Below are 20,720 nucleotides of genomic sequence, written 5' to 3'. Positions count from 1 at the left end.
GCTCTTTGAAACAAAAAAAACTTGCATTTATATAGCTCTTTTTCATGACCACCAGCCATCTCAGTGTTTTACAACCAATGAAGAACTTCTTGAAGTCTAGTCACTTGTAATGTGGCAAACGCGACAGCTAATTTGCACACAGCAAACTCCCAAAAAATGGCAATGTGATAATGACCAGATAATCTGTTTTCCTGTGTTGATTGAGAAATAAATATTGGCCAGGACACCAGGGATAACTCCCCTGCACTTTTCTAAAATAGTGCCATGGGATTTTTTTACATCCACCCCAGCAGTCAGGTGGGGCCTAGGTTTGACATCTCGTCCAAAAGAATGCATCTCCAACAGCGCAGCACTCTCTCGATACGGTGGTGGAGTGCCAGCCTTGATTTTTACACTCAAGCCCTGGAGTGGGAATTGAACCCAGAACCTTGTGACTCAGAGGTGAGAGTGCTGTCAACTGAGCTACGGCTGACACTATACAATTAGTGCCATTCCCCTGCTCTTTCCCTATAGCCCTGTAATTGCTTCCCTTCAAGTAGTTATCTAATTCCATTTTGCAAGTTACTGTTGAATCTGCTTCTACTCTTTCAGGCAATGCATTCCAGATCACAGCAACTTGCTGTGTTTTAAAAAAAAAAACGTCCTCTAGTTCCTTTGCTTGTCACCTTAAATCTGTGCCCCTGGTGGAAACAGTTTCTCCCTTACTGCATCAAAACTCTTCATTATTTTGACACCTCCAACAAACTTCTTAATCTTCTTTGTTCTGAGGAGAACAACGCCAACTTCTCCAATCTGTCCACATAACTGAAGTCCCTCATCTCTGGTACCATTCTGCTAAATCCTCTCCTAAGGCCTTTACATCCTTCCTAAAGTATGGTGCCCAGATTTGAAAGCCATATTCCAGCAGAGACCTAAGCAGTGTTTTATAAAGGTTTCACATAACTTCCATGCTTTTGTACTCTATGCCCAGGATCCCAAACGCTTTAACAGCCTTCTCAACTTGTCCTGCCACCTTCAAAGATATTTGTGCATACACCCTTGGGTCTCTATGTTCCTGCGCCTCCTTTAAAATTGTGTAATTTAGTTCATATTGCCTCTCCTCATCCTACCAAAGCATATCACCTTCATACTTCTGTGTTACATTTTATCTGCCATGAGTCTGCCCATTTCACCAGTCTGTCTTTGTCCTCCTGATGTTTGTTACAACCCTCCTCACTGATTACTGCAATTCGCGTTTTGTGTCATCTGCAAACTTCTTGAAATTATTCCTCGTGTACCCAAGTCCATGTCATCAATATATATCAAAAAGAGCAGCGGTCCTAATACTGATCCGTCGTGAACATTAAACATTTGTCAAATTAGATTTATCACAGGAGGTTTTGCAGCAGCTTATTTAAAGTTATTTCTTGCCTCATTTAAAACATTAAACACTTGGGAACATCGCATGGGCTAAGGGCTGTAAAGTTCCAGTCAGAAATATTTTTTGTATGTCAGGATGTGGGTGATGCCGAAAAAGCAGCACTTACTGTCATCCCTAGTTGCCCTGAGAAAGTGGTAGTGGGTTTTCTCCTTGAACTGCCCCAGTCATTTTGGTGGTTGTGCTTCCACAGTGGTGTTTAGTAGGAGATTCTAGGATAATGACCCAAAAGCAATGAAGGAACAGTGATAGATTTCCCACATCACTTGGTTGTGCGGCTTGGAGCACTTAGAAGGTGACAGTGTCCCTATGACATTGTAGTTCTTATCCTTGGTGGCAGACATGATGTCAGATGCACATTGACAATACCCAGCTTTAACTCCCCATCCTGCTTCTCTCGACTCTGTCAGTGTTGTCAGACTGCTTGTCTGTGATCCAGTCCCAAATGAGATGCAATTTCCTTCAATCAAAAGTTGGGAAGACTTGTCTTCGACGTACGCCACGAACTCTGTTCCTTAACGACCGATTCCATAACAATCGTTGGTCACTGTCTTGGGGCTAAACCAAACTATTGGCAACCTTGGTGTCCTATTTTACCCTTAGTTGAGCTTCCATCCCCATTCCTTGTCTATCACAGACTACTTACTTTCTCCACTGTAATATTGCCTGCCTCTGCCCTGCCTCTACGCATCTGCTGCTGAAACCCTCATCCATATTTTTGTTATCTCCAGATTTGAGTATTCCAAAATAAAAACAGAAAGTGCTGGAAATACACAGTAGGTCTGGCAGCATCTGTGGAGTGAAACAGAGTTAACATTTCAGGTCTGTGACCTTTCATCAAATATTCCAATATTCTGGCCAGCTTCCACTTGAGCTCTTGCAAAACTTTGAACAAACTTTGTCATCCCCTCCTAATATTCCCTCTGTTGTCAAATTTTGTCTGATTATACACCTGTAGACATTTTCCTACATTAAAGGTGTTCTGTAATATTTTGTTTGTTGATGAAGACTTCTTGAGCAGTAATAGATGGAACCCATTAAGTAGTCTCTGTTCTGCCCTTCAAGGCTGCCTGAATTCTGCCCTTCCCTCACTAATTCAGATGTCTGCTGATCAGACGAGTAGTGTAGCAGTTTGACAAATTACCATTCAGTATTTATAGCTTGACTTTAACAACTAGGTTTTATGTGCAGCTTTCCAGACAGCTCATGATTTGCTGAGTTGTGCAAACATAATTTGTACCAAGTGGGAAGGAGCCACACACTTAAAAGACAACTAAATCTAAAGCTTTTCTGACCATGATGTCTAAACAAGGATAAGAGTTGTAATGTTTTTTTTTCACTGGTTCATTATGTGGTGTGGTATGATCCATTTTTACCTGAAAGATCCCAGATGCCATCCTTGGTCTTTGTTGAGTTAGATGATCTGAATCAGAGTAATGGTATAGTGCCTACCGACTCCCATAGCTAGCTCGACTACACTTTTTCAAACCCTATTTCCTGTAAGGACTCCATCCCATTCTCCCAGTTTCTCCGTCTCCGACGCATCATCTCTGATGATGCAACCTTCCACAACAGCGCTTCTGATATGCCTTCATTTTTGATCAACAGAGGATTTCCCCCCCCCCCCCCCCACCCATTTCCCTCACCCCTTCCCCTCCCCAGAACCCTGACAGGGTTCCCCTTGTCCTCACTTTCCACCCCACCAGCCTCCACATCCAGAGGATCGTCCTTCGCCATTTTCACCACCTCTAGTGTGATGCCACTACCAAATGCATCTTCCCCTCCCCTCCCCTCCCAGCATTTCGAAGGGATCGTTGCCTCCGTGACACCCTGGTCCACCCCTCCATTACCCTGACACCTTGTCCCCACGGCACCTTCCCAGGCAGTCACAGGAGGTGTAATATCTGTCCTTTTACCTTCTCTCTCAAAATCCAAGGCCCAAACACTCCTTTCAGGTAAAGCAGCGACTTACTTGTACTTCTTTCAATTTAGTATACTGTATTTGCTGCTCACAATGCGGTCTCCTCTACAGTGGGGTGACCAAATGCAGATTGGGTGACCGCTTTGCGGAACACCTCGGCTCAGTCCAAAAGCATGACCCCGAGCTTCTGGTTGCTTGCCATTTCAACACTTCCCGCCTCTTGCCCCCCCCCCCCGCCACCTGTCTCTAATGCCAACATTTCTGTCTTCGCCCTGCTCCAGTGAACATCAACACAAGCTCGAGGAGCAGCATTTGTCTTTCACCACAAGCATTAACACACTCTTTGCCTTTTTCCCAGGACAGCTTTGTTGTTTAATCTCTCCTGCCCTATCGAACACCTTCCCCTTTTGTTCTCTCCCCTACCCCCTCCCCTTCACTTGCTTAAAACCTAATTTTCTGACCTTTGCCAGTTCTGATGAAAGGTCACATACCTGAAATGTTAACTTTGCTTCTGCCTCCACAGATGCAGGCAGACCTGCTGAGTATTTCCAGCACTTTTTTTATTTCAGATTTCCAGCATCTGCAGTATTTTGTTTTTATTACAATATAGTCCGTTACATTTGACCCCAGTGTCTGTGCTGGGGAATGGAAAATGAGCAAGAGTTGTGACTCATGATTGTAAACCAGTGACTCCTACTGATTCTGTTTAGCTCCTGCCTTTGCTCCTTCGCCCATGACTCCATACTTTTCCCTGACTGCTTGTTTAAACTGAGTATAATGGTAGAAAATCTGTGTCCTGTTTTACCCTGAGCTGATCTTCATAGCCCATATCCTAACCACCATCAAAAATTGCATCCCTCCCCTCCACTGCCACTGAAACACATGAACACAAGAAATAGGAGCAGGAGTAGACCATATGGCCCATCGAGCCTGCTCCGCCATTCAAAATGATCATGATTCAACTCCACCTTCCCGCCCGCTCGTCATACCCCTTGATTCCCTGAGAACCAAAAATCTGTCTATCATAGCCTTAAATGTATTCAATGTATCCACAACCCTCTGGGGTAGAGAATTCTAAAGATTCATAACCCTTTGAGTGAAGTAATTTCTCCTCACCTCAGTCTTAAATGATCGGCCCCTTATCCTGAGATTGTGCTTTAGATTCCCTGACCAGCGGAAATAATCTCTGTATCTACCCGATCCAGCCCCTTTAGAATCTTGTATGTTTCAATGAGATCACCTCTCATTCTTCTAAACTCCAGAGAATACAGGCCCAATTTGCTTAGTCTCTCATCATAGGACAACACCCTCATTCCAGGGACCAATCTAGTGAATCTTTGCTACACTGCCTCAAATGCAAATCTATCCTTTCTTAAATGTGGAGACCAAAACTGCACACAGTATTCCAGATGTTGTCTCGCCAAACCCTGTACAATTGTAGCAATACTTCCTTATTCCTGTACTCCAATCCCCTTGCAATAAAGGCCAACATGCAATTTGCCTTCCTAATTGCTTGTTGTACCTGCATGTTAACTTTCTGCGTTCCTTGTACAAGCACACCCATGTCCCTTTGAAACATCAACACTTACAAGTTGCACACCTTTCTAAAAAAAAATTCTGCTTTTCTATTCTTATGACCAAAGTGCATAACTTCACACTTCTGTACATTATACTCCATCTGCCATCTTGTTGCCCACTCACTTAACTTGTCTATCTCTTTGCAGCCTCTGTTTCCTCTGCACAGCTTACCTTTCCACCTACCTTTTGTATCATCAGCAAACTTAGATACATTACTCTCTGTCTCTTCATCTAAGTCATTGATACAGATTGTAAATAGCTGAGGCCCCAGCACTGATCCTTGCTGCGCTCCACTATTTACTGCCTGCCAACTTGAAAATGCCCTGTTTATGCCCACCCGTTGATTAATGGACAGGAAGCAATCATCTATCCATGCTAATATATTACCTCCAACTCCATGAGCCCTTATCTTGCCAATTAACTGTTTGTGTGACACCTTATCAAATGCCTTTTGGAAATCCAAGTATACTACATCTACTGGTTCCCCTTTATTTACCCTACTAGTTACATCCTCAAAAAACTCTAATAAATTTGTCAAGCACTATTTCCCTTTAGTAAAACCATGTTGAGTTTCCCTAATCATACTATGCTTTTCTAAGTGCATTGTTAAGACTTCCTTAATAATAGATTCCAGCATTTTCCCAATGATTGATGTTGGGCTAACTGGCCTGTTTTCTGTCACGCTACTTTTCAAGAAATGAGGGAAACATTTGCCAACTTCCAATCTGATGGGACTGTTCCCGAATCTAAGGAATGTTGGAAAATCATAGCTAGTGCATCTACTATCTCTGCAGCTATCTCTTTTCGAACTGTCGGATGTAGGCCGTCAGGTCCTGAAGATTTGTCAGAGTTTAGTCCCTTAAATTTCTCCAGTACTTTTTCTCTGTTGATGTGTAATATCCTTAATTTCCTCACTTTTTAGCCCCTAGGTTACTGTCTATATCTGATATGGAACTTGTGTCTTCTACTGTGAAGACAGACACAAAATAGGCATGATGACTCAAAGCGCTTTCCTTGATGACCTCCAAATTCTTCCGTAATAAATTGCAAATCATTTAAAACTCTGCCACCTACATCCTGTCCTGCTCTCTAATCTTTATAGACTCTATCTCCCAATGCATCAATTTCAAAATCCTTGTACTCTTCTGAAGTCCTTGCACTTCCCTACTTCTGTAGCCGTATGTTCTTACATTTGCCCTCTATTCTTTGACTCTATCCTCCATGGCACCTCCCTTTATTCCGCCGTCAACCACAGAGAGACATCAGCTAGTTATCTCTTATCTCATGCTCTGGAAAGTTGTCCCTTACCTCACAACCTTGTTACATTCCTCTTTTCCTTTCAAAAGCTGCCTCAGATTCTACCTTTCTGACTTTTTGCTTTCATTGCTTTCTCTAATGCTTCTCTTCCCACTACTCGAAGGTTATTTTTGTCTGTGAAGTGCTCTGTGGGTCATCTATTAAGTTTAAAAATACTAGGCAAGTCTGAATTGTTGAATAGTGTAAGGGTGTGATCTTGGGATGTAGGCACAAATGGGAAGTCCTGCCACTTGTGCTAACTTCTGGGGGACAGCCAGCAACTGTTGGAAGTGTTGTATAAAACACGCCACTGACTTGAGGAGAGGGAGAAGTACAGGTGCCACATATATTAAAATGTACCTTGTGTTTCTTCAGTGAATACAACTTCGGGAGAATCTGTGTTCAATAAATGTATTGCACACTTTTGCCTGCTTGTCATCTATGAGAAAAATGCCCCCCAAGAAATTAATTTGAAAGTTGACATTAGTTTAGGCAAGTGGTGATCTATGAATACTTTCAAATCTGTTTCAAGTGTTTTCTTCCCAGTGCTCTAGTACCTCTTCTGTATATCATAGCTAAATAAAATGAATTTGGGCTTTCTCAACCTAGTTCTATTGTGTGCCATTCTATCGCATAAATTGCACAATGTTTAGCACTCAGTCAGTCACAATTATATGACTATAAGTGTGTGATCCGCTCCTCTTGGTTAAAGGCATTGAGTGCAATAGCATTTGAGGGACCCTTGCCTTCGCAATATGTACAATGTGTCTTTGGGGATCCTGCCATCTTCCATGCGGCTCACATGGCCAAGCCATCTCAAGCGCCGCTGACTCAGTAGTACCATACCTAGGAGTGCATTAAGGTGAAAATAATAGGGAAGGGGAAGAAAAGGACACCACAATTGTGGAAATGGTACAGAAGAGATGATAACGGCTGTTATCAATTGAAGGTGGAGAGGTGTTTCAAATTATGAAAGGTTTGGTGAGGTAAATCATTAAAGACTATTTCCACTGGTCTTTAATTGGTAACTAGGAGATATAAATTTTAAGATCCTAATGAGAATGAAGGAAGAGGTTAAGCACTTCATATTCATAGAGAATAGTGGAAGCAGAATCTATACATTTTTAAAAGGGAGGTGGATAAATATTTGAGAGAGAAAAATTTGAAAGGTAAGGGAATGGAGCCCTTTAAAGGAGCAGACATGATGGACAAACTTCTGTGATGAGCCAGAACACTTTATCTGCCAGAAATGGTTAGGTATCATCTTGGCTCAGTTTGTAGCACTCACATTTAGGTCAGAAAGTTGCAGACTCACCCCCACTGTAGGATATGGGAACGTATTCCAGTGTCGTACTGAGGGATTGCAGCGTATTCTGAAGTGCTGTTCTTTGGATGAGTTTTCCTTAAACTCTAGCTATTACCTGGCTGTTGAAATGGATGGTAATGATTCCATTGTATTATTCCAAAAAAAAAGCAAGGAGTTCTCTGTCTTGATCAATATTTCACATTCATCCAGAGCCTCAGTGGCGCTTGTGGACTTCAATGAATCGGAATAGTTGCCAAGTTTGACAGTCACTACGTCCAAAAGTAATTTGTCGTGTGAAGCACTTTCAGGTGGTTTAACATTATTAGGCGCCATATCAATACAGGCTTATCTTCTTGGTGCCATTTTGTTTTGAAGTATAGTAACTCTCTGTTCATCTTCAGGTCTTGCAGGTTGGGAGGATAGACTGATCATTTCAGACAGAGCTCATATTGGTAAGTTGAAGCATGGCTATTAAAAACAGCACTCTTCTTACTTTGTATATAGCCTATGTTACCTTGATTCCCATTTAAATAAAACACAATTTGTGTTGTTGGGTTCACATAATGATCATACACAGCACTTTTTGAGCTCAATGAAGGCATTTTAATCCCAACTGTGCTGGCAAGTTTTGTAGTTTCTTTCCCTCAATATTGTTTTCTTGTTTCCTTGCAAAAAAAAATTCACAAGTTGCTACTTCACTTAATCTGTTTTTATAACCTCCAGCCAATTAAAGGCTGTAATTAGGGTACTAACTGGGTGCTGTATCATAGTAGCCCCTGTGTTTGAACCCAGCCCAGGCTGAAGCCCAGGGAAAATAGCTTCCTTTGTGTTAGCTGCAAAGGTCTGGTCATGAAAAGAATTACAGCAGTTTCAGCCCAGATCCTAATGGACGCACAACACAACCTGGCAAAAGCAAAAACTGCAGATGCTGGAAATCTGAAATTAAAAACAAACGATGCTGGAAATAGTCAGGTCTGCGAGCACTTGTGGTGTGAGAAAAAAAGTTAATGTTTTAAGTCTGTGGCCTTTCATCAGAACTGGGCCACAGGCAAGAAGGGACCTGTTGGTCTCCTTTTGAGCTGTAAGAATAGTTTGGCAGACTTGGAGAGGCCAAAGTGATATAGAATTCTGTTAGAAAGTACAATGTTTGCTTTCTATAAAGTAATCAGTTGTATTATTTCAGGATTTTTGCTCCATTTACATGTAAAATAAACATCATGCTCTAGTTAGTACATTACTCTCCTACATGTTTAACTGATAGTTGTGCAAACCCTGGCTATAAGCTTGATTGTAATCATTCAGGATCTGATGTGCTTTGATTAAAATTAGTTCTCCTGGCTGAAAAATCTCTTGCAGAAGTCAGTCAAGATTATTTTGATAGATTTGGAAGTGACAGAGTTGGTTGAAGTGAATTGGATGACTGTGGCTGTAAATGCCAAAGAAGTAGCCAAAACACATTGTCCCGTGTTGATGAGCACCACAGGCATAAATCATGCAGAGGATATACGTGACACAGTTGGTGGGAAATTAACGTCAAGTATTCCCATCTCCTGGAACTTGTTATGGGTGTGTGCAGTGACAGTATGCTGAAAGTTTGCTTGAAAGTGAAGGTTTTAACCTCTCATATTATGATGATATCTGGACACAGCACAGATACTGCTCGTTTGACTTTGACTCATAACAGGCAGTTGCCAATAGTCATGACAGCAAGACTTGGAATAATTTATGTTCTACATCAATTAACTAAATGAGTGCAGCAACATCAAGTCTTTATTCTCTTTGTTTTTAGTGTTTGATTTCCACCAAGCTGCTGATGGTGTTCAGGAGCAACAGAGGCAACAACAAGCAGGAAAAAAGTAAGGCTTCTACGTACTTTCATGGAAATCTATTTTAGCATCTTTATAAAGTGGAATTTGATAAATCATAGCTCTCACTATAAATTGAAGGGTTTTTTTTTTGCTATGCAGGTTATAGAACCTTACAGCACAAAAGGAGGCCAATCAGTCCTCCTCTTGCCTGTGCTGGCTCTTTGAAAGAATGTTGCTCATGTGTTAAGGCCAAACCTAGTGATTAGTGTGCAACGTATCAGAGGTTTTATAGTGAGCACGACCTTGGTGGGGGGAGAATTGTTCACTTCTTAATTTCCAATGTAATACAAGAACTGCTTTTTTTCTTTAAACGCGTCAAGTGGTGATTTTCATTTGTTGTTTTTAAACTGCTAAGCTTAAGTGAAGTTAAGCCAAGTGTCAAGTGACAACTGATTCCTCTGAACTAGGAAATGTATTTACAATTGTAGAACCTTGTAGCTCAGGAAGGCTATTTGGCCCATCCTGTCTGTACGAACTGAATAGCAGACAAAATCTGTAATACTCCACCCACAGAAATTGGGAGCTTGCTGTTTAGTTATTTTAAAGGATTATACTAGCATCTCAGCACTTCATTGTGCCATATGTCAGGTGAGCTGCACGAAAAGTTTAGTGAATCCTCCCATATTGGTTATGGTCAAGTTGGATGATGTGCTGTTTCAGAAGGACAGGGGTGTCACACCATGTGATCAGAATTTATTATTTGGTTGTTAAGGTATAGCTGTGTCTCTTTAAGACCACAGTCTTGTTGAGTAAATGCAGCCTCTGGTAACTGGGAATTTAATTGTTATTTTGTCAGGGTGCCTTGTAGATTGGAAAGTGCCCGGAAGTTTCAGATTCCAGGTCAATGACTGCTTTGTTTGTGTTTTTAAAAAAAAGTTTTTCATTAAAAGATTGTGTTTGGTGTGTAATGGATGGAGGCCTGATGTAATATGTATATGTAGACCAACTGATGCACTGTGGCATTGCACACAGAAGTTAAGACCAAATTTAGTCTTTGTGGGTTAGCGATCAGGCAACAATAGCCCGGACACAAGTCAGTTCCTCTTTTAAAGTGTTACATTCTATTAGTTTTATATAACTCAGATGAGAAAAGATGCAATTACAGCTCGAGAAAATTACATCAATATAGACAGGAATTTATAATTGAAAAGGTTGACGAGGAATTTGCACAGACATGCAAAACCTTTTTTGTAACTTTTATGCTTTTGGTCATGTTTGCCAATTTTTTACATTTGGGTTTTTAAACAAAATACTAAATTAGAGTCTTTTACATTTCTATTCTATACCTAGTAGCACCTTTCACTGGCGAGTAGTTGCTTGGTTCTGATTATGTAGATCTATCTACACTTGGATAATTGAAACAGAGCCAGACTTCTTGTTTCTGAACTATTATAAAGTGTTTTGTGGTTAAAATGACCTAAGTATCTCTTGTATTTAGCTGAATTTAGATCTTGTTTCAGGTTAACCTGACAATATCTACTGTTCATGGCGTTAAGTTAGAAATCACTTGACTCTAGTTCCCTTTTTTAATTCTATACAGCTTTTAATAAGGACCACCTATTGTCACAAACTATTTGGACATAAGATACTAATATGTTTCCCACTGTGTTTAAAATTGTAGATTTAACATTTGTTAAACCATGCCAGAGCACATTTTATTTTTGACCAGCTCCTGTCCATTTTTACTGTGTTTTTATGTTTTAATTTTAACTATTTCAGTATATGTTAGTAGGTGGGGTTACTAGAGAACTAAGTACTTTACTGCCTAAATAGATATATTTATGGGACACAGAATTAGTGACTGCTAAATCAAATTATATATTACACTATTTCTTTCTTTATTGATTTTATTAATTGTTTTTACAGCTTGGGCACCACAAAGAAGGGAATCGGTCCAGTGTATTCTTCAAAAGCAGCTCGGAGTGGGCTCAGGATATGTGATCTCCTGACTGACTTTGATGACTTTTCTGAAAGGTATTTGAATGTTCCAATGTTCCATGAGCTTGTTCACCTAATTAGCTAGATTTGTTCATTCACTATTGAGCTGCCCCGTTACTGGTCGAACTTACTTTCTTCTGCTGGCTTGGTATGGTTATTCCAATTGCTGAAGCTGACCATGATGACAGTTTCCCCTCCTCATCCGTTATTGTTGGTGTTTCCATGGTGCTGAAGTCCAGCATTTTGGCCTGTGTTACACACCATTTCAGCAGATAAACAAGTAGTAACCAAGGAATTAAATCACATACAATCACAATCAAAATACACCAGTACGTTCTTTTTGTGGTCTCACTATCTTGCTAACAAACTCACGGATAAGTTATAGCACGATAAAATGTTTACAGCACAGAAGGCCATTAGGCCCATCGTGTCCTTGCCATCTCTTTGCAACAGCAACTTACCTAGTTGCACTTCCCCGCCTTTTCCCTGTACCCCTGCAAATTTTTCTCTTCAGATAATTATCCAAGTAAATGAATGCCACAATTGAATCTGCCTCCACCACACTCTCAGGAAGTGCATTCCAGATCCTAACCACTTGCTGCATAAAAAGGTTTTTTTCCTCATGTCGCTATTACTTCTTTCGCCAATCACCTTAAATCGGTGTCCTCCAGTTCTCGACCCTTCCATCAATGGGAAAGGTTTCTCCCTATCTACTCTGTCCACACCCCTCATGATTTTGAACACCTCTATCAAATGTCCTCACAATCTTCTCTAAGGAGTACAGCCCCAGCTTCTCCAGTCTATCCACGTAACTGAAGTCTCAACCCTGGAACCATTCTCGTAAATCTTTTCTGCACCCTCGCTAAAGCCTTCACCTCCAGAATTGGACACACTATTTCATTTGATGCTGAACCAGTGTTTCATAAAGGTGCACCATAACTTCCTTGTTTTTGTACTCTATGCCCCTATTTATAAAGCCCAGGTTCCCATATGCTTTATTAACCACTTTCTCAACCTGCCTTGCCAGCTTCAGCAATTTGTGCACATATACGGTCCTCTTCCTGCATACCCTTTAAAATTATATCATTTTATTTTATTTGCTTCTCCTCGTTCTTCCTACCAAAATGTAGCACATCACAAATAAAAACCAAAAACATTGCTGGAAATACTCAGCAGCATCTGTTTCTCCACAGATGCTGCCAGACCTGCTGAGTATTTCCAGCACTTTGTTTTTATTTCAGATTTCCAGCATCTACAGTATTTTGCTTTTATTTTAGTGTATCACTTCACACTTTTCTGCATTAAATTTCATCTGCTGCGTGTCCGCCCATTCCACCAGCCTGTCCTCTTGAAGTCTATCGCTATCCTCGTCACAGTTCACAATACTTACAAGTTTTGTGTCATCTGCAAATTTTGAAATTGTACCCTGCACATCCAAGTCTAGGTCATTAATATAGGTCAAGGAAAGCAGTGGTTCTAATACTGACCTCTGTGGAACCTCACAATATACTGTCCTCCAGTCTAAAAAGCAACCATTCACTTCTACCCTGTTTTCTGTCACTCAGCCAACTTTGTATCCGTGCTGCCACTGTCCCTTTTATTCCATGGGCTTTAACTTTGCTGACAAGCCTGTTATCAAATGCCTTTTGGAAGTCCATGTACACCACATCAACCCTCTCTGTTACCTCATCAAAAAAACTCAAATCAAGTTAAACACAATTTACCCTTCAATCCCTGCTGGCTTTCCTTAATGAATCCACGCTTGACCAAGTGACAATTTTGTTCCGGATTATCGTTTCTAAAAGCTTTCGCGTCACAGAGGTTAAACTGACTGGCCTGTAGTTGCTGAGCTTATCCTTACACCCTCTTTTGAATAAGGGTGTAACATTTGCAATTCTCCAGTACTCTGGCACCTGTATCTAAGGAGGATTGGAAGATTATGGCCAGTTCCATATTAGAGTGCACATGCTTGTACCATGTGAATATGACTGCTGAGTTAACATGTTCAATGCTGATATCTGTTACTCAATTTTTTTAATTAACTAATCAGAAATGCAATTTGCCACATCTGGATTCTGAATTAGCCACGCGTAATTAGTGGTTAATGCAAAAGGCAGCACTGCTGTAGATGTTGCCAGTAAGGGCAAAGCCTTTTTGTGAAGAAAGTAGACTCGTAGAATTAAAGGCAAATTGGTTGGATTGGAAAGTAGTTGAACAGTAGGGAGGGGATGATGCCTAACACGGAGGAGGGAATGACTAGTGCAGTTTGTCCAGGATTTTCTTTTCCCTGTTTATAATGCTGCTATCAAGGTCACCATTTTAAGGGAGACTGATGGCATCGATCACTGCATATTCCCAAATTGAGCTGATGAGCCAGGGGATGGCGGATTTCAGTGAGAGTTTTGCATACTGCAACAATAAACTTGCAACGTGCACAAGGAGCCAACTAGCAAAGCTGTGAAAGAATTTGAGTGATTATTGCTCATTCAGTATAGTTACCCCGTTAACAACAAGGATAATCTTGATGCATGTGGAGCTGTTTGCTTATCAGTCAAAACCAATTAGATTAAACCTGTATGTCTTTGAACCTTCAGGAATTCCCTTACCAGAGAGCACTGAAAGTACATTCAGGTCACAAGAATATGAACAAAGACTTCCAAACTGAGCATACTTTCATGTAAAGGGATCTAACAGGTTTCCTAAACCTTTGTGACTAAGATTTAAAAGATTGCCTTTAAAACACTACTATAATTTGTTGTTTCTTTTATTTTTACCTAATGTCATTGACTCTTGATTATTTATATATTATTGAACATTTGGTAAGAGCGTCCTCTATTGGGCGCTGATATTAGGCTACATCTGTGTCTGGACGACAGTGAAGCCGAAAAGGTTCGGTTGCTCCCAGAACTTTATATGTGGCGTTCTGCCAGTACAACTTTCATTTGTCATTTAGCAGCACAATTTGATCACAGCAAAGGTGCCCATTAGTCGTGCTCCAGTTTTACTGTGACTGCATCTTAGTTCTTTTTCTGCAGTATATATTCTTGAAAGTACTTGTGTGTATAGTACAAATATTGTTTCCATATTTGACAGATGTAAATAATTGAATACTGAATGTATTCCTGGAATTCCTGTTTTAAGTTTGTATATTGAACTATCTGAAAACATCAAATGCCAGGTGCCCACTCAAATCTTCACTTAAAAATGAATCTCTGAAGGGATATTATTGTGTCACTCATTTCAGCAGGGTGTTTTTGCTTTAAATTGCTTGAGTCGACTCTTGCTTATCCAGTCGTAGCCAAAGCATCTCCAGTGATGTCTTTTCTTCCCACTCCTGCACCAACACCTCTGAAGTCCAACAAGGATCCATCCTAGGTCACCTCCTCTTCCTCATCTACATGGTGTACCATGGTAGCATCATGATTCTGACCTTGTGCATCCGTCCTCTCTAATGTTCTCTGAGTTGCATGCACATGCAGCAACCCGGAAGGTACCATGCAGTCTGGTCACAAGTCGACCCCTTTAAGATACCACATGTGCGCAGACATGCAAAAAAACTTAAAGCCGCACACTGATATGAACCGGTCACGCAGAATGAAAAAGATTTAGAGGGAATGCTCCACCGTTGGTGATACTGGAAATCTGAAATAAAAACAGAAAATGCTGGAAATATTCAGTAGGCCAGGTAGCATCTGTGGAGCATGGTTAACATGTCATATTCTGACAGTCATTGACCTGAAATCTTAATCTTGCCTTCCTCTCTCCACGGCCTGACTTGTTTCCAGCATGTTCTATTATTTTTGTAATTGGTGATGTTTGCAAGATAATTGGGTGTGATTATCCTCACTCACTTAGATTTGTTTTTTTAATTATTGTCGTCCTAAGTAATATAACTTTTCATCCATTTAAGTTTGGTTCTGAACAAACTACTTGAAAACAGGAAACCAAACCTTGAATTCCATGTCCAAACATTGAATTCTCTGTCCCTTTCTCCATAAGCCGTTCATTGTTTATTTTCATGTGTGTAAATGTGAGCATAGGAAATAGGAACAGGAGTAGGCTATTTGGCCCCTAGAGTCTGTTCCGCCATTCAACTAGATCATGACTGATCTGCTGCCTCAACGTCATTTTCCTGCACTATTTCCATACCCTTGATATCTTTATACCGAGGGAGGATCTTAAACAAATAAAGGAACTTGAGAAGTATCATCACAGAAACCACAGCTGCCCCTGGTCCATCAACCCTACTGTCTCCAGAAGGGAAACTGTACCAATTTCTTAAGCATGACTGCTATTAACCTACAGTTTCAATAATCCCTGAATTTCTTGATGATAATTTTAAGTTTCCTTCTCATCTGTCCTAACAATGTTATTTATATAACAGCCAGCAAAAACTCCAGCTTGATGCATGCCATTGCATTAGTGCTCAGCCAACACTTTGAAATATTGTGTGTCCTGGTTACTTTTGCATTTAATCAAATGCTTTTTCTGGTATTGGCCCAAATTGATGTTTCCAGTCAGCTTTATCTCATTTCTCCTGAAGGTAGTGACAGATTCTGGGATCTGGTGGCTGGCAACCATTTACTAGTTTGCCCATGTGGCCACCCTTTGCCTGTGATTTCTAGATGATGTCAATGGGCTATTTCCCAATTTGGAGGCATTGCAACTGGGTAGCAATTTACAATAAAGAGCCTGGTTGAAGTAACTAGTGTTCACAAGAGAGGGCACGAGCAACATGCCTTTCCTAAATAGCAATAACCTAAGTGAAATTCGTGTCTTGAGGTGGAAGTCACAGAAAGGCTAAAAATGAAAGTTAGATTGTATTTCTTGCAAAGTAGTAGGAAAGATATAGGAGATTTGTGAGGCACTGATGGTGATTGAGTTGATATGAATAAGTTCATTTTCAAAAAAGATCTGGCCATATCACACTATGGGTATGCCGTCCAATTCTGGTCACCATGACACCAGGGTGACATATAAAGTGTCACAAAGCTGTTTGTCAGAATCTGACTTATGAGCAAAGACTGAAAATATTTAATTTCCACTTTTCAAAGCTGAAAAGTCTGAGAGGTGATATTGAAGATATGTAAGGTAGTAAATGGCATGGAAAAGGTAAATCTGATAAATTATCGGGAAAGGAGATGCTGATTTCAAGCTAATACAAGCCAAACATGGGATCACTGTCCAGAAGCTGCTCCTATATAAAGAGTGATCAATATGTAGAATACACATAGAGTAGGAAAAGGGTTACCCTTGAATCATTTAGAAAGAAAACAGATGCTGCAATAAGGGGGCAAGAGTAGGTTCTTTCTAGTTGGGTGACCTATGATGGGCTAAGAACTGCTGCCTTCAGTCTTTATCTAGCAACCTTGGCACAGGTCATTGATCAAACTGGGGCCTTCCCCAGTCTGTGTGACTCAGTTTCACACTATAGAGTGTATTTAATGACTGAGACAACAGGGCAATTATAGCTGCCCTTTCATAAAGTAACTTTTGTATTTTTTTTGTTTCACGGAGTGCCCATGCCGATCACCATTCCCTGATTGATGAGCCTTGGTTTTCTGCCAGAGCCTACTGTATAAGCTATTCCTAGGATGTGTATCTCAGTCAGGGTGTGTCTCTGGAGAATTCTGCATGCAAACTATCTCTGGTACTTTGTTACCTCAACATGTGTCCTTATTATTTTCTCACCAGTTTCACCAGCTATCCCTTGTATGGAGATTTGCATAAACTCTCTGAATAAACCAGCCAATCTTGAACATTTACTTGCTTCAGGTGGTCATGGTTTGTTCATTTGACCTCATTTCTCCAGTCAAATTGCGAAGGTTATACATGCAACCCCACTGTATGTAAAGTAGATGCATTTTATGTTAGTAGTTTACTAATTGCAGCATAGCATTTGTTTGATGTGTTAGAGCTAAATATCTGATATCAGTAGGTGTAAATTGGAGCTTGAAGTACTGATTTGCAAAATTGTACAAATTGCATTTAAATAAGCTTTCTGCACATGATGTGTGTGGAAAACCACTGTTTACAGTATTTAGTTGGCTGCTCATTTCACAGTTTGTTGAGAGTATATTAAATAATCAGCAGATCCAACAACTGTTGCTCACATTCTTCCCGACTCTCAGAGCAATGGGGCCATAAAGCGAGTAGAAAGGCTGAATAGAAAATTTGTGCAACTTCAAACTCCACAGAAAAATTGCTAGAAAATTAGTACTCTTGATTAAAATATCTGCTATTGTTTCTTAAAATGAAGTGCCAAGGTCTGCTTGTGCTGGCTGGATGTGTCACTGAACTGTTTATATTGCCATTCTTTTTAGAACAGCCCATTCTTTTGAATTGCTTTTACCAAATTAAAAAGTTGCTGAGGAATTCAGAGGGCCTCTAAATCACACACTGTGCAGCTGCAGAATATTGCCACCTCTTTCATCCCACAACAGAATTATATAGAATATTCAACACAAATAGGCCATTTAACCAGTCAGTCCTTGTTGGTGTTTATGCTCCACTTGAGCCTCCTTCCATTGTTGTTCGTCTAACTCTATCAGGATAACCCTCAGTTCCCTTCTCCATCATATGCTTATCTAGCTTCCTCTTAAATGCATCAATATCAAAGTGAGGAGTGGTATATATTTCCACATACTGCTACAGAATGGCATCCTTGGATCATTTGACAAGTGCAGTCTAACAGCAGCATAAAAATATGTTTCTCCAGTAAGAAAGTGGTACTCATTTACAGTTCATTCTTGTCTGGATTAAAAACTAGGAATGGCCTTAAATTTTTTGCAAATTTTCAGCTATGAACATTCATGCACTTAATCTGTCGCATTGCATCACTTTACGTTTTAAAAGTGCACTTATTTTTCCTCAGGTTTAAAGTTTTGGCAAATCAGCACATGTCAATGTATCCTACTCTGGATGTTGATGTGGAAGGGGAACTGGAGAAGCTCAAGGTAAACTGATCAAAACTTGGCTTTATTATACACTGTTTGTGTATCCTTACATGTTTGGCATTGCCAGTATGCAACAGCAATGGCTAACTGTTGATCATAATCCAAAACCACTTTAGGACAAATCAAAGAGAGCAAATAGTCATCATGAATCAGGTCTAAAAGTTCAGTGCAGCATGGACACGATTGCAAAGTTGCTTATCATCCTTTCCCCACCCACCCCAAAACCCACATAGCGGATCCTTGTACAAAAGGCTTTTGGGTTGAGTATGTTGTGCTTGTCTCAATTAGTGCTTAGTGGCTTTGTGTAAAGACTCGCTTTTGTTTTAAATAATGTCATTACGTAGAGTTGTCGGAAATGCCAGGAGGCCCACAAACTGGATTGGAGCAACACCTAGTGTAGCTGATTTCCCCTGGCTGCAGGGTGATGCTGTTGACTTTTTGATTTGCAAGTTAAGAATCTTCAGAACGTGGCTTAGTTTTAATGTGCCTTTCAAAGCTTAAGTCAGAAATCCTGCAAATATGACAATGGCATTCAAATTAACAGGATTAAGTTGATCTTCAAAACTCGAACTGTTTTTTTTTGTCATTTTAAACCATTGTAGATGCAATTATGTTATTATATCACATACTATGTGAACAAAGCAGTGATTAACTCAAAAAAATGTTAACGCTCATCTCTGAACTATACCTCTCGACTGTCCACATTTTAGTCCCATGAATTTGCATTGTTTGGTTCTAGCACTGGTGGTTCCAGAGTTTGCATCCACGTTGATGGAATCCAGTTTTTGCTAAGCTCTGAATGGAAATTTTTTTTGAACTGCCTTCTGTGCAGTCGATTCGGAAGTGAATTGTGGTTCCATTGCACACTTTGGACTGGCAGAGAAGCTTTTTCTCATGAGGTGTGCACTCTGAAGGATTAACTAAGTCTGGAAAGTGTGCAACAGGAAAAGGCCATTGTTCCAACTGAGACTGAACCTTCCACTGGCCATATACTGCCATGGACTTGGGTGTTGTGCAGCTATATGGAGTTAATCGTTCCTTTCTACCTGCTGCACCCAGTGCTAGCCCTCTGACAAAAGCCTAAATTTATAATGGCTAAAATCTTAATGGAGAAAAGGTAACTTCAGATATTAGTTTTCCGATCCACCCCCAAAGTGCAGTTAAAAGCTCTTCCTCGCTCATGGAGATTAACAGGAAAATTGCAGTATCTTATTGTCAGTAGATTCATGCCAGTTTCCCACATGAAGGAATAGTATTTAATGCTTGGCAAACTGAATGGTCAGCAGTTAATTTAAAGTTACTTGAAATAACTGACACTGCTTCTAGCTCAATGCCAATTCTGGGTGGTTTACAGCCTTTTTGCAGAATGGGGTTGTAGCTGCATTCCTGACTTCAACCCAGTAAACCAGCTTCTAGTTCTTTAAAGTTGCTACTGCACTTTTGTCAGTTTACTTTACAGCCCAATAGATGGACCTGGTTCCTAGGTCAAAGACAAGAACTTAACGATATGCTATTTCTGGGACCAAAGGGGTGGGCAGCAGTGGGGAAAATCAGTGGTACTTGAAGTGGAATGAGGACAAGCAGCAATTGGGAGTGATGGCATGGAGTCAGGAGGAAGGATAGGCTACTAGCATCAAGACAGGCAGAGCTAACTGGAAGGAAGGGCCAGAGATGCCTGACTGTTCAAGTGGCACTGGGCAGAACAGAATTAGCTCGCTTGGAACCGTCATTCTGGAGCTGAAATTACTCGGAGCATTTGGGAAGAATAAGCAAATCCAAATTGAGTATAACAAATAGGCTTAGAAATGGGAAATTTTGTGCTTTCTCCCGGTGGTCTCAGTAAGCCACAAAAGAGCTGATTGAGAGTGTTGGACACTAGCAATGATTCATATATAGACACTGACTGAAGATTGATCTTATCTGAAGGGATACATGGAGAGAATCAAGCCAATGGTAAGAGATGGAGTCTATTTCATGTACGAAGCTTTACACGGTCCAGAAAAGAAGATTCTGGTTGAAGGAGCAAATGCAGCGTTGTTGGATATTGACTTTGGTAAGATGCCATTAAATATACGTAAAATTATACCAAGTGTTATAAGAGCTGTGTGACCACAAGTGCTACCTGTGCTCTGGTCGTTGTGAGCTGTCTCTGCATCATTACTGTAGTAGTGTGGATACCTCTGCCTCCCTTCCCCCTTTGCAAGAGTATTAATTCTATATCATCAACCTCGCAGGACACAGCTTTGTAGACAAGTTTGTTTAAAAAGTTTGTGAAAAGACTGAGCGTTGGGTGTTGCAATATGGAAGTTTATCTGGTAGTTTATAGATAGTTATGTTATGGTCTTTGGCTTCAGGTGGATTTATTAAACACTTGTTACGACCAGGTGAGAAAGGGGTTTAGGGTGCCCTCTCGGCCTTCACCTGATCTTACCGTAACAGG

The 20,720-nt window shown here is 40.5% G+C and overlaps 1 protein-coding gene across 1 annotated transcript in view; it reads left to right on the top strand.

Annotated features, from left to right (window-relative positions):
* The window catches only part of adss2 (adenylosuccinate synthase 2), an 86,455-nt gene that overhangs the window by 47,989 nt on the left and 17,746 nt on the right, over window positions 1-20,720 (top strand). Inside the window, exons 4-8 of the mRNA XM_068045405.1 lie at window positions 7,920-7,970; window positions 9,308-9,374; window positions 11,253-11,360; window positions 18,199-18,280; window positions 20,207-20,333. Of these exons, the coding sequence (XP_067901506.1) occupies window positions 7,920-7,970; window positions 9,308-9,374; window positions 11,253-11,360; window positions 18,199-18,280; window positions 20,207-20,333 (435 nt within the window). The remainder of the gene's footprint in view (window positions 1-7,919; window positions 7,971-9,307; window positions 9,375-11,252; window positions 11,361-18,198; window positions 18,281-20,206; window positions 20,334-20,720) is intronic.

The sequence above is a fragment of the Heterodontus francisci genome, chromosome 13, assembly GCF_036365525.1.
Source record: "Heterodontus francisci isolate sHetFra1 chromosome 13, sHetFra1.hap1, whole genome shotgun sequence".
Classification (NCBI taxonomy): Eukaryota; Metazoa; Chordata; class Chondrichthyes; order Heterodontiformes; family Heterodontidae; genus Heterodontus; species Heterodontus francisci.
The sequence above is the reverse complement of the archived record's forward strand: the minus strand, read 5'-3'. Positions and strand labels throughout refer to the sequence as shown.